The sequence below is a fragment of the Taurulus bubalis genome (genome assembly GCF_910589615.1).
Source record: "Taurulus bubalis genome assembly, chromosome: 11".
NCBI classification, from domain to species: domain Eukaryota; kingdom Metazoa; phylum Chordata; class Actinopteri; order Perciformes; family Cottidae; genus Taurulus; species Taurulus bubalis.
In genome coordinates, this window is record NC_136599.1 from 2,571,480 (window position 1) to 2,585,415 (window position 13,936).

Here is a 13,936-nt window from a genome sequence, read left to right on the forward strand (position 1 = left end):
ATTTTGTATATATTTAATCATTATTTTTTATATATTTAATCATTTTTGTATATATTTAATCATTATTTTTTATATATTTAATTTTTTTTTTAATATTTAATCATGTTGAGATGCTAAGTCATTATTTTATCATTTTAATGACTTACAGAATTATGTTTTTAATAATCATAATGGCAGTAATGGGTTGAACTCTACTTTTATTATTATTTATGCATTTGTCACACATGAATCAGAGTATTCAGAGTATTTATTAATGTATTACTAATACTTAGTATTCAGCTGACTGGAACGTGCGGCTGTTTCCAAACGCATTGTCGTCATTCATAAAATACGCGGGTCATGACGTCATCTGCGCGAAAGAACAAAAAAGAAAAGTGTTGCCGTAAAGCAAAAACAAAAGAGGGAACAAGTGACGTAAATCCAAGATGGCTTCTCCCCCCTCCACGATGAAATTTTGGAAGCCGGGTGAGTACGATTCAATAAAGAATAATTTAGTCATTAAATGTTTATTCTTTGTTCCGCTTAATGTTCGGTGACGTTCGGCTGCCGTTGGCGTTCGGACGGGTTCCGGTTCGGTGTTTGGTTGCGTTCACGGCCGCTGCGTGATCTCCGCTGCTGCGGGGAAAACGTTAACGTTCGCGCTGCGGATTAAGAAAATAAAACGCACAGCGCAAAAATGAAAAAGGACGACAACTGCGGCGTGAATGACTGCGTGTGATTTAAAACACTTTAACGTCCATCGGCTATACTAGCTGCGTTTTATTTTCCTTCTAGTCCACACTTTTGCGCTAAAATCCTCTCCAATGCTCTCCGCCGGCTCGCATCCTAAATAAATCATCCCCCCCATCTGTTCCTCTCAGGGTCCGAGGCTCCGGGCATCTCGGAGGAGCGGGAGCTCAACACGGAGACCACCGGCTCGCCCGTCATCTTCAACCCGCACACGGCGCTCTCCATCGAGAAGCAGCGGCAGAAGCTCCCCGTGTTCAAGGTTCCGCGCCGCCCCTGAACGCAGCATCAACGTGTGTTGAAACGCTGGTCTTGTGTTGGTTTTTATGACTTATTGTTGTGTTCATTGCGTCCTATTCAGCACAGGAACAACATCTTGTACCTGGTGGAGAGCTTCCAGACCGTCGTCATCATCGGAGAGACGGGATGCGGGAAGACCACGCAGTTACCGCAGGTCAGCGGCTCTAATCACGCAAAAATATTCATTATTATTTCTGCTATTATGAGTGCTGCTGCTGCTACACTCCTCATATGTTATTTATCTCGTATAGATTGACTATGTTGTGGTTTTAGCATGTTGTCCATTCAGGTTTTTTCGGCTTTATATTATTATTATTATTATTATTATTTATTCCGATGTGAGTCCAAGGACATTTATTGAGGGGCTTTACAATCTGTACATTGTAAACTGTAAATGTATGAATAAAGGTGACAAAAATGCAATTGAATTGACTTAAAAAAGGAAGAAATTCACCTCCAAAGTCACCTGGATCCCAAATATCTAAATTGCTGCAGTGGACTGACGCCCTTCAGTGGCTTCATGTCACATGACCTTGCATGGATGCTCCGTGGCCTCTTTCCCTGTGTCTCTCTTCCAGCAGGGTTTGGTTTATGCAAAGTCTGCTGTTCTGCAACATCAGTGTCTCCGTCTGACGCTCCTTAATTATGATTTTTAATCTGACTCCTTTCAGTACCTGCTGGAGGCCGGCTGGGCGGCAGAGGGGAAGGTTATCGGCGTGACACAGCCTCGACGTGTAGCCGCTATCTCTGTAAGACGTCTGCCGATGTCCGGGAAAAAAAGAATAATTAAAAACGTAGTTCACACTGAAGGACCCCGCCGAACTCTATCAGGGTTACGGTCATGGAAAATTGTTAAAATGGTTATTTCCTGGGAAAGGCATGTAAATGTGTTATATTCATGTGTTCATGACGTTCATTTACGCTGAGTTTGAAATAATTAATATGCTTTTAAAAGAAAGACGCTCAAAATATAAGCAGGCAAACATACAGGCATCTATATAAATGTTTATTCTTTTAATCAAACTATTGTCTCATTCATTTGTGTCATTTAAGGTTTACTGTATGCTTTGTGTTCTCATTGTTAGTTTAAATACTACATTTACTCACTTTTTGCTGTTTACACCCAGATTTCACTAAATGTTTGTAATGGACATTTGGTTAAAAGTCATGGAGAAGTCCTGGCATCCATTGGTCAGCATGTGTGTGAACCTTCTTTATCTCTCAGGTCGCTAACCGCGTGGCGGAGGAGCGCGGCGCCCTGGTGGGGCACGAGGTCGGCTACACCATCCGGTTCGACGACTGCTCCGATCCCCACGCCACGAGGATCAAGGTACCCCCAGACACCCCACCATACCCCCACCAGACGCTTAAAGTCCTGGCCTCTAAGCGCCCGGCTCCTCTCAGTACTTGACTTGCCGTGTGCTTCAGTTCCTCACAGACGGCATGCTGGTGCGGGAGATGATGGCCGATCCTCTTTTGAAAAAATACAGGTACGGACCTGTTTTCATCCAACAAAAACTTTGTAAATTTGTGTTTGGTAGATTATTTCTCTGTTGTAACAATGCTCCTTGGCAATACATGCCATACCGTTTATTTACCCTTTTCAAGCGGTGCCCCATGTGTGACGAGCAGCCCAGTATGTGGGTTGCGCAACAGCAGAATCAGCTGATCGGCAGAGAAGATTTGGCAAATGTCTCATGGCCGTAGCCCTCGTCCTCAGCTGTGCTGCTCATCACAGATGCATGTTCCTCACTCATGGGGCTCACTTGTTGTTGGACATGGAAACGTGTTGTTTGTGATCACAGCTGATTCACTGTGTAGCTCTTGTTGTTGTTGTTGTTGTTGTTGTCAGTGTGTTGATGCTGGATGAAGCGCATGAGAGAACTCTGTACACGGACATCGCCATCGGCCTCCTCAAGAAGGTATTCAAAGAATGAAACTCTACTTCTTGTTCTCCTTCTTGTTCTTGTTGTTCCCCTTCTTGTTCTTTTTTCTTCTTGTTCTTTTTTCTTCTTGTTCTTTTTTCTTCTTGTTCTCCTTTTCCTTATCCTCCTCCTTCTTCTTCTTCTCCAGATCCAGAAGAAGCGGCGTGACCTGAGGCTGATCGTTGCCTCCGCCACACTGGACGCCAAGGTGAGTCTGAGATGAGGAGACACCGTTTGATTCCCCGGAGCAGAGGAACACAGAGCCCGGTTCTGCCCGGTTCTGCCCGGTTCTGCCCGGTTCTGCCCCCTGCGGTCCTCTGACGGTGAAAGGAACGAGAGTCGGCATTAACGAGTCGGCTGAACCGCCTCACAGAAAGCATGTCCACGTGCAGATTCTGTAGCGAGGCTGCAGGAGGAGCTGCGTGCGTCAGACTGAAGCAGCAGACCTTCACTGCTGCAGGAGAACGGCAGCTAATATAAATATTACACATTTATAATGTAAATGAATCATCAGCGTTTCTTTTCACCTTCGTCTGAAGAAATTCCACGACTTCTTCAACCTGAACGAGTCCGGCGACCCCAGCAAGGACACGTGTGGGATCCTGACCGTGGAGGGCCGCACCTTCCCGGTGGACGTCTTCTACACCGTCAGGTAGGCGGCGCCCGGCAGCACGCGTGTAGCATGTGGTGTGGCGTGTGTGGCGTGTGTTCTGTGTGGCGTGTGTTCTGTGTGGCGTGTGTTCTGTGTGGCGTGTGGCGTGTTCCGTGACGTTGTTGTCGTCGACCCTCAGCCCCGTCCCGGACTACGTGAAGGCCACGGTGGAGACGGTGCTGAAGATCCACGAGACGGAGGACGACGGGGACGTGTTGGCGTTCCTCACCGGGCAGGTCAGAGGATCGCCATTATTATTATTATTATTATTATTATTATTATTATTATTATTATTATTACTACTATTATTATTACTGAACGTCTGTTAGAGAGTTACTAGACTGTGTGTGTGTGTGTGTGTGTGTGTGTGCGTGCATATGTGTGTGCATATCTGCGTGTGTGCATATGTGCGTGTGTGCATATGTGCGTGTGTGCATATGTGCGTGTGTGCATATGTGTGTGTGTGTGTGCATGTGTGTGTGTGTGCATGTGTGTGTGCGTGCATATGTGTGTGTGTGCGTGCATATGTGTGTGTGTGCGTGCATATGTGTGTGTGCATGCATATGTGCGTGCATATGTGTGTGTGTGTTTGCATTTGTGTGTGCGTGCATATGTGTGTGCGTGCATATGTGTGTGTGTGCATATGTGTGTGCGTGCATATGTGTGTGTGCATACGTACGTGCGTGCGTGCATACGTGTGTGCATATGTGCGCGTGCATGCATATGTGTGTGTGCATGCATATGTGTGTGTGCATGCATATGTGTGTGTGCATGCATACGTGTGTGTGCATACGTGTGTGTGTGTGCATGCATGTGTGTGCATGCATGCATGTGTGTGTGCATGCATGTGTGTGTGTGCATGCATATGTGCGCATGCATATGTGTGTGTTTGCATATGTGTGTGTGCGCATGCATATATGTGTGTGTGTGTGTGTGCGTGCATATGTGTGTGTTTGCATATGTGTGTGCGTGCATACATATGTGTGTGTCTGTGTGTGCGCATGTATATATATATATATATATATGTCTGTGTGTGTGTATATTAATATTTATTAGTGTTGTTGTTGATGGACTGATTCAGGTTCTGATGTAGATTGTATATAATCATATCATTTATTTTCTTTTCCTATTTTGCAACGTGACTCTTCTTCTTCTTCTCCTTTGTCTTCATCCCTTCTTTATATGCATGTCCTCCCCTCAGGAGGAGGTGGAGAAGGTGGTGTCCCTCCTGCAGGAGCAGGCCCGCTCTCTGTCCCGGTACGGCATGAAGAAGCACCTGAGGATCCTCCCCATGTACTCCGGCCTGCCGTTCGCCGAGCAGATGAAGGTGTTTGAGAGGACGCCCCCTGCTGTTCGCAAGGTGCGCTCGTCTTCCTCCTTTAGTAGAGAGAAGAGATGTCACACGCCGTTTTATAGAGAATTTTGCTTTTTCCCGCCATTTGGCATCCATTTAATTTCACTTCTTTTATTCCACTCGAATCTGTATCTGGCTGAAAATAACTAAAAGATTCCTAACATTGATTTTAATGGATTCAACTCCTAGAACAAGATAATTAGTTGACATGCACATCAATAATAATCTTTATTATACAGCACATTCCATACAGACTATGTAGCGCAAAGTGCTGTATATAAATAGACAGAAAACCTTTTTTACAAAGTATTTTGCATTTTGTACTTTTTTACATTTAAAATGATAAATAAATAAAAACGTATTGACAAAAGTGCTTCAATGCATGAAATATTTATTATTTACTGTATGTATCTCAAGAAGCCCTTTTTATATTTACTATATTGGGTATTTTGTGCAATGTATTATAACAGCAGAGAGGATCACAAAATGACATAAATTCATGACTTCCATATTTGCCTCTATTGCAGGTGAATCAACCGTCTGGGTTACTGTGTGTCCACATAAGAGACTATAAATGGTAGCTTGGTGTAACTTATGTGCCTCATCCCTGTGTCTTCCAGGTCGTGGTGGCCACGAACATCGCGGAGACGTCCATCACCATAAACGGAGTTGTGTTTGTCATCGACTGTGCGTTTGTGAAGCTGCGGGCGTACAACCCTCGCACCGCCATCGAGTCGCTGGTGGTGACGCCCATCTCCAAGGCGTCGGCCAGCCAGAGGGCCGGGAGAGCCGGACGAAACCGACCCGGGAAATGCTTCAGACTGTACACGGGTGAGAGTTTTGTAGAGGAGTTGTAGAATATGGAAGGATTTGTGTATTGTCAGCGTTTTGTGGCAAAGTGTCGTAGCTTCATGTGTTAAAGCTGCATTCTCTCTCCTGACCACCAGGGGTGACTCCTCTGGTTGTATAGAAGTCAATGCTTCATGTGTTAAAGCTGCATTCTCTCTCCTGACCACCAGGGGGCGACTCCTCTGGTTGTATAGAAGTCAATGTTTCATGTGTTAAAGCTGCATTCTCTCTCCTGACCACCAGGGGGTGACTCCTCTGGTTGTATAGAAGTCATTGCTTCATGTGTTAAAGCTGCATTCTCTCTCCTGACCACAAGGGGGTGACTCCTCTGGTTGTATAGAAGTCTATGCTTCATGTGTTAAAGCTGCATTCTCTCTCCTGACCACCAGGGGGTGACTCCTCTGGTTGTATAGAAGTCTATGCTTCATGTGTTAAAGCTGCATTCTCTCTCCTGACCACCAGGGGGCGACTCCTCTGGTTGTATAGAAGTATATGCTTCATGTGTTAAAGCTGCATTCTCTCTCCTGACCACCAGGGGGTGACTCCTCTGGTTGTATAGAAGTCTATGCTTCATGTGTTAAAGCTGCATTCTCTCTCCTGACCACCAGGGGCGACTCCTCTGGTTGTATAGAAGTCTATATAAATGACTACTTCTCTTGATGTATTCCCTCAGTAAACATTGTAAACATGAGTTTGTGTCTCAATCTCTAGTTTCAAGTCTTCTTCAGTACAGCATGATGTTCATCTAGTAAATGATGGTCATCAGACGTAGTTTGTTTCCTGTTTATAACATTAGAGTCGTCTTCCCTCCCCGTGTTTCTCATTCTCGTGTTCTTCCTCAGAGGAGGACTTTGAGAAGCTTCCGGCCTCGACCGTGCCGGAGATGCAGCGCACCAACCTGGCGCCCGTCATCCTGCAGCTCAAGGCGCTGGGCATCGACAACGTGCTGCGGTTCAGCTTCCTCTCTGTGAGTAGTGTTCACCCGCGGGGAAGGGAGTCCTACTTTACACAACAACAAGACTTCCTAAGTACACCATTGTTTCGTTTAATTCTGTCTTTCCTAGTTGTTGTTGGACTTAACAAGCTTTTTCCTTCTAACGTTGCAGCCTCCTCCAGCTCAGACGATGGTTCAGGCTCTAGAGCTGCTCTACGCGCTGGGAGGTAAGAGACCGGCCGTCAGCAGCGTGGTGCATTAAATGTCTGTGTTTCCGTATCTCTACTTATTGCTCTAACTTTGGGCCTTCAAAATAAAGGCCTCCTATCTAAAAAAATCGGAAACGACACAGATTTAGCAACCTTTTAAAGTCCAATCAGAGGGGGGCAGACTGAGAGATTGTTATATAAAACTGTAAATCATAGCTTGTTTTATGAGGGGGAAAAAAGGCCAAAACTGCTGTATTTGGATGCATTGAACACCATAAGTAATATACAAGTGAAATATATGGTTTGGTACATGAGAAAATTAAAATGTCATGAATGTGCCCCAATGCAAATGTTGGAGTCCTCGCCTGAATGTTCTCTGTTCTAAACCCTCTCTAACTTTGTTCTGCTTCACTTTATCAAAGTCAACCTTTGCAGAGAGAATGTTCACATATTGTGTGTACATATCATTTAAAAGAAATAATATATATATATATATATATCTATATCTCTCTCTCTATCATTTCAAAGAAATTATCATCCTGAAAGTGATTTTTTTTTTTTTCTAGGCAGACCTGAAACCTTTTAATTTTTTTCTGTGTGTCATCTTCATTTACTCTTAACCAGTAACATATAGACTGATATTTACACATCTGAACAAAATCTCACATGTGTACCTTTTTATTATAACACAAAATAGCCCTAGTGGTTGCAGAGATGCACCCTTTTTAGTTTGGGTATGACATTTCCGAGGAAAGGGCATAAAAATAGGTGTGTTTTTAAAAGGTTAAATGTCTGTGTTTCCGTATCTTGCTTGAATATAAAGGCCTCTTATCTCAAAAAATGGGAAATGACACAAATTAAAGCTTAAGGCAAGTAGAAAAACAACAACAAAGGAAACACAATTGATTGCCCAGCTGGGCTATTTCCTTTGTTGAGCACAAACTGGGTTATTTACAAAGAGGAGCTGTCCTTCAACTTGAAGACTCGTGTTCAAACATCCGGCGTCCTTGCACCCGGTGCAGAAATCCAAAGCGGTTGCATTTGTGTCCGCAGGCCTGGACCACTACGGGCGCCTGACCGACCCCATGGGCGTGCACATGGCGGAGTTCCCGCTCAGCCCCATGTTCGCCAAGATGCTCCTGGAGTCGGGGAGCGTCGGCTGCTCCAAAGAGATCGTCACCATCGCGGCAATGATGCAGATCCAGAACATATTTGTTGTGCCGCCCAATCAGAAGAAAGCTTCCGTAAGTGGACAAAAAAAAAAGGCATGTGGTGTTTTTTTTTGCTGCTGAAATGCTTTGTCGGCATAATGATTATCCCTTTTTGTTGTTGTTGCTATCTCACCCTGTAGGCCCGGGAGCACAGGAAATTTGCAGTTGCCGAAGGAGACCACCTCACCATGCTGAATGTGTACGAGGCTTTCATCAAGGTACTGTAAGGACCGCATGCACAGGGTGGCGACGGGGTTTTGCAACTCTGCGAGCTCAGCAGAAGTTAGTAAAAAGTTGACTGGTGAAAAAGTCTTTCCTCTTCCCTGCAGCACCAGAAGAGCTCCCAGTGGTGTCACGAACACTTCCTCAATTATAAGGGTCTGCTGCGGGCCGTGACGGTGCGCGAGCAGCTCCGCCGCCTCATGAACAAGTTCAAGGTGCCGCGGACTTCAAGTGAAGGTTTGAAACGACTCGTTTATTATTTTACGTAACGTGGCGTTCAGACGAGGTAGCTAACGTCGTTTCTTGAAATCTGGCACAAGCGTCCGTCTGGGCTCAAGGAGACAGTGACCATGGGTTGTATAGAAGTGGACGTGGTCTCCGTGACGTCACCCGTTAGTTTGTGTACGACAGTTTTGAAGCCTTGAAACCAGACATTTCTAGGCGACCAAAAATGTTTTACAATTGACTTTCATGAAGTGAAAACGCACTGTGAAAGGGTTAAAGTTGTGAGATGAAAACACGGACGACGCTTTTGTAGCCCCGCTCCTTAAGCATCCCCTGCTTTATGGTCTGTTTGACTCTAAATGACCATAATTTACTAAATGGAGTCACCCCCTGGTGGTCAGTAGAGAGAATGCACATTTTAAGACTCTTTACTTTCCAGACTCGGATGTTGCCGTCTGAAAGGGATTTAATTTTGGTGGTCAGAGGTCACTGTGACCTTACAAAATACGTTTGTCATATGCTTATTATGACAATTTCACCCACATGTCTAGTGAGATGAAATGCTGACGACGTTTTGGACAGATATGGATGTAAACTGCGACATGACGGTAATTCTAGTTCAGGATCTGAACGTGTGCTACTTTGAATGCATCCTTTGTGATGATGTCGTCCCTAAATTAAAGCTGTATTCTGACACATTCCTGTCTCTTTACTAGGTGACCCCGACGTGATCTTGAAGTGCATCGTTTATGGGTTTTTCTCGAATGCGGCCCGCATTCACCATTCTGGTTCCTACCGGTGAGAGTTCTTCATCTTCTTCTTCTCAGCAAAAGGAATTATTTCATCAACTGTTCCATCACATGACTCTCGTATTCATTCACCAGGACTTTACGAGACGACCGCGAGCTTCACATCCACCCAAACTCCGTGCTGTTTGGGGAGAAGCCTCCGAAGTGGTGGGCTCGTTTTCACTGTTTACAAAGAGACACATTTAAAGTTGACTAATCAATTGGTTGATTTTTAACGGCGGATCTGTAAAAAAAGTGTTTGAGTGGTTTTGGTCAGTTTATTATGAGCACAAAGTAATCTGACGTTTCCTTTCCAGGGTTGTGTTCAACGAAGTGGTGCAGACGGCGAAATACTACATGCGCGACGTGACGGCTGTTGAGTCGACCTGGTTGGTGGAGTTGGCCCCTCACTTTTACAAGCAGGCCAAGGTAATAACCAAACTCCCTCCGGCGGGAATTTGTTTGTGAATATTCTCAGAAGGCGCCGGGTCTCTGTGGCGCCGGCCAGCGTTGAAGACCAAGAAGCTCTCGGAACTGACCTCACTTTCACTCCGTCTCGGACAAAGAGGACTCGTGCCTCGTTTATATCCACTGGTGCATGATGGGAAAATGAATCCTTGGGGGTGGGGAATTATCCAAATACATTGCATCTGCTGCTTTCAATGCTCGTCATCTAGAAGAGCTTTTGAAATAACAAATATAAAACTATGGCATATTTTGCTGGAACAGCAGGACACCTTGCAAACAAACTATCTCTATATATCTCTATCTCTCTTCTCTCTCTATCGCTCTCTATTTCTATATCTCTTCTCTCTATATATATAAAAATAATCTCAATTTCTCTCTCTCTGGGCCATGTATCAATATTTTATCATGACATGAGACTCTATATAGTCTTAGATTCTGGATCTCGTTATGTAGCATGCATTTTTCTTTTCCTCGTTCTAAATGCTGCATTCCATTCCAGTGATGTCATCGACTGTTCCAGCTGTTCTGTTATTTGTGTCTCTTTTTTGCTGGATGATGCGTTAAAAGTCGGCGTATACATTTACAGTATACACAGTATGTGATTGATTGTCTTTTAAACCTGAAATTTCAGCTCCCTTTTTTTAAATTTTTTTTATAGGAGTATTAATGCTTAACAGTTGATGTTCCTGGTGGACGATGCAGAACCCAGGAACCCGCTCTGTGGTTTAACCCCCTCTGTTTCCTGTGTTTCAGCACGGCTCACTGGCCAGCAAGAGGTCCCGGGTCCTCTGAACCGCACCGGCCTCTCATCACGTCAAGACCCATTGACCCCAAAGAAACAGGAAGAGGAGGAGGAGGAGGAGGAGGAGCTCCCTCTGGACTCTCCACTGTGCTTCCCCTCCGCTCCATCGTGTAAATAAAGATGTATTATACTCACGTCCACCTGCACAAACCCCTCCACTCTCGCGTGGCCGTGCCAGAATGAGATCGAGTGGATATATTTTTGACGTGGACACAACGTGGTAGTTTCTATGTGACGAGAGGGCGACGCGTGTGCGTGAGTGTGTGTGTGTGTGTGCGCGTGCGCGTGTGTGTCGGCGTGGTTGAACACACTGTACATAGTCAGAGCAGGCTCAGGTCCAAACCTGGTTCTTGCCTTCATTATTTTTTTTATTGCTGTATTTTTCTGCTGCATGATGGGTAAATGGGGACGGCGGTATGTGAGGACGATTCCCTTTTTTGCGAGACTCGAGGCGCTTGGTTCGCTTCCCCCCGTGGCCTGGCTGCCTTTTTATGTTTTTAACGGGTTCACTTATTCAGCTTATTTTGTATTTCTTAACTTTCTGCACCCTCACACACACAAACACACGCATATATAAATATACATACACATGTATATATATTTATATATTTTCAGGAAAACCTACCGCAGAGGGAAACGAATACTGATACTGTGAAAAGACCTGCTTTATTCTTTCGACCCTGGTTTTCCATACGTAGTGGCCTTGTCACCACTCTGTGCCAACTTCTCTTTACTTTCAGACTTTCACTTTTCTTTATTTTTTTAAGACGGAATGTGAAAAAACACCCAAGCATTGTAAACGAAAAGCTGTGAAATCAAAACTAAAAAAAAAGATAAAAAGAAGTGCCATTTGTTCCTGTGGTGATAAAGTGCATCCAGAGCCTCAAAAAGAAACGGTAGCATTCATCCCATCATCATCTCTTTGTTTGTCACGACCGGGTGTAAAAACAACGGCCAGTTATTTGAGTTACATTCCATACTGACTGCACGTCTCCGTTTCCTTTGTTTTGTACGGTTTTCTTCAGAGGTATTCGGGCCCTGAACGCACCACTGAGCCGTAGATTAAAGGTTCGTCATTTGCTTTTCAAACTACCGTAAAAGTCAGGTTACAGGCCGCTACTACCTTCGGTCAGTGTCCCCGTTAGCTCCCCGCTGTAGCCAGCTGGTGCTCATGCTAGCTCCCCGCTAACTTCCGCTAGCTCCCCGACAACCACCGAAGGTAGCGGGACCAGCCCCGGCTTGACACCCGACTTGAGCAGCGGGGACGCGGGCAGTAGCAGCAGCAGGAACGTGGAGCTAGCAGCAGCGCCAGCTAGCTACTAGCTAGAGCTGCTGCTACTAGCTTGCTACAGCGGGGCACTGACCGGAGGTAGGAGCGGCTTGTAACCCGACTTTTACGGTACATGTCTGCATGTTTTTTGTTTGTTTTTCTCGTCGATCTTGTTCTCGAGGTTTCATCTGTAGGGAGACGAAGTGAAACCACAGGAGAACGCGCCGCGCCGTAGATAGGGAAACAACTAACTAAATTAGACAAATACACAAACGAGGGACCTTTTGCATGTTGAAGGGTACTCTGACGTAGAATATACTCTTAAGATCACCTGTAGGACTTAAAGCAAACTTGTTTGTCCCTAACTGTCACCTGCCATCTCTTCCTCACTTCCTCAAATAAAGCCTTATTGTCATGCACTGGGGGTCGGCTTCTTTATTTAATGTTTTACAAACGCTCAAGTACGACTTTAAAAAGAAGAAACACAGGGCACCACACACAAGAAGCAGACATGTCGATATGAAAAACTTCATTCAAAACTATAGAATATATTATATTATATTATATTATATTTTTTATATATATATATATCTATATATATACTATATATATCTATATATATATATATATAGTATATTTCATACGATAATATTGTCTTTGAACCAGTTACACACTCAATCTAAAACATTTCTACTTTTCTAATTAAATAATAATAATAGTGTTTAATTCATCAGTGATATTGTTAGTGAAGTACTTGAATATATATATTATATATATATTTAAAAAAACATTTAAATATAAAAAACAATTTTGTATATATACATATATATTACAATTTATATATGTAAAATATATATATATATATATATATATATATATATATATATATATATATATATATATATACACACACACATAGATATACATAGTACAATTTTTTAAATTTTTTTATGTATATATATTTTTTAACCAGTACTGTACACTGAAAATACTTATTTCGCTCCACGTTGTAAAATCAATCAATTCATCAGTAAATTTCCCAAACGTTGCATTTTGCACTGTAAATCGGAACGGAACATTTTCTAAACCGAATAAAATATAAATGCAGCAGAATCATGAATGGAGACAAAAAAATAAAAATGTCAATTGCAGTTTGTTTAAACCAGGCCTCTAAGTAAATGGACCGTACTTGTAAAGCACTTTTCTAGTCTTCTGACCACTCAAAGCACTTTAACACTTCATGACATCATTCACACACTGATGGGAGGAGCTACCATGAAGGAGCCACATCATCAACCACTCATACAACGTAGAACAGCTACGGGAGCAATTTAGGTCAAGTGTCTTGCTCAAGGTCACATCGACATGGGCTAACAGAGCCGGGGATCGAACCGCCGATCCTCTGATTGAAGGACGACCCTGCGCACCACTGAGCCACAGTCGCCCTAAGTTGTTTTCCATTGTTGTAAACAGTTTCTCACTTGTTTACTTCTTACTGCGTCCTCCTGAATGAAGGAGTCAACGGTTCGGTGCTTTTAGGCATCAGGGGTCTGGACACATGCATTATCTGGTTTCTTGGTAAACGGCAGTTTTAAAATTTTTAAAAGCTTTTTGTCACATTTCCTGTGTTTTATGTTGAGAAAGAAAAATGGCAAAAAGCACCAAGTTGATTAGCAAAGTAGAAAATGTGTTTAGAGTGTCGGTTTGAATTATTCTTCTGTCATTTTTGTGGCGTAGGAATTAAAATGTCCATTTTCTTTTTACTTTTCTAATGCAGTGTACATTCTGTCCAGCAGGTGTCAGTGTTGTACCACAAACGGTGTTTAACTGTTCTGAAATCAGCCAGTGAGAGAACGTGTCGGTTCCCTTCTGATACTGTGTCACTTCACCAAGGGGCTTTGACTTATTTATTAGTGAGAGTCTTTAATCCTTTTAGAGATGCAGTGATCTGTGGCACAGCAAGTATTTGAGAATATCTCAAATATGCACAAATGTTGTGTC

The 13,936-nt window shown here is 43.6% G+C and overlaps 1 protein-coding gene across 1 annotated transcript; it reads left to right on the plus strand.

The window, feature by feature from the left end:
• Positions 1 to 425: 425 nt before the first annotated feature.
• dhx35 (DEAH-box helicase 35) lies at positions 426 to 10,698 on the plus strand (the record flags this gene model as incomplete). The annotated part of the gene is made up of 21 exons (XM_079226024.1): positions 426 to 465; positions 861 to 988; positions 1,088 to 1,180; positions 1,698 to 1,775; positions 2,252 to 2,356; positions 2,455 to 2,516; positions 2,879 to 2,948; positions 3,100 to 3,159; positions 3,491 to 3,603; positions 3,743 to 3,839; positions 4,805 to 4,963; positions 5,578 to 5,788; positions 6,649 to 6,773; positions 6,913 to 6,967; positions 8,003 to 8,193; positions 8,301 to 8,378; positions 8,490 to 8,619; positions 9,324 to 9,405; positions 9,492 to 9,563; positions 9,713 to 9,824; positions 10,617 to 10,698. The coding sequence occupies 21 exons, from the start codon at positions 426 to 428 to the stop codon at positions 10,653 to 10,655; spliced, it is 2,100 nt and encodes a 699-aa protein (XP_079082150.1). The 3' UTR covers positions 10,656 to 10,698.
• Between the last annotated feature and the right edge of the window lie 3,238 nt (positions 10,699 to 13,936).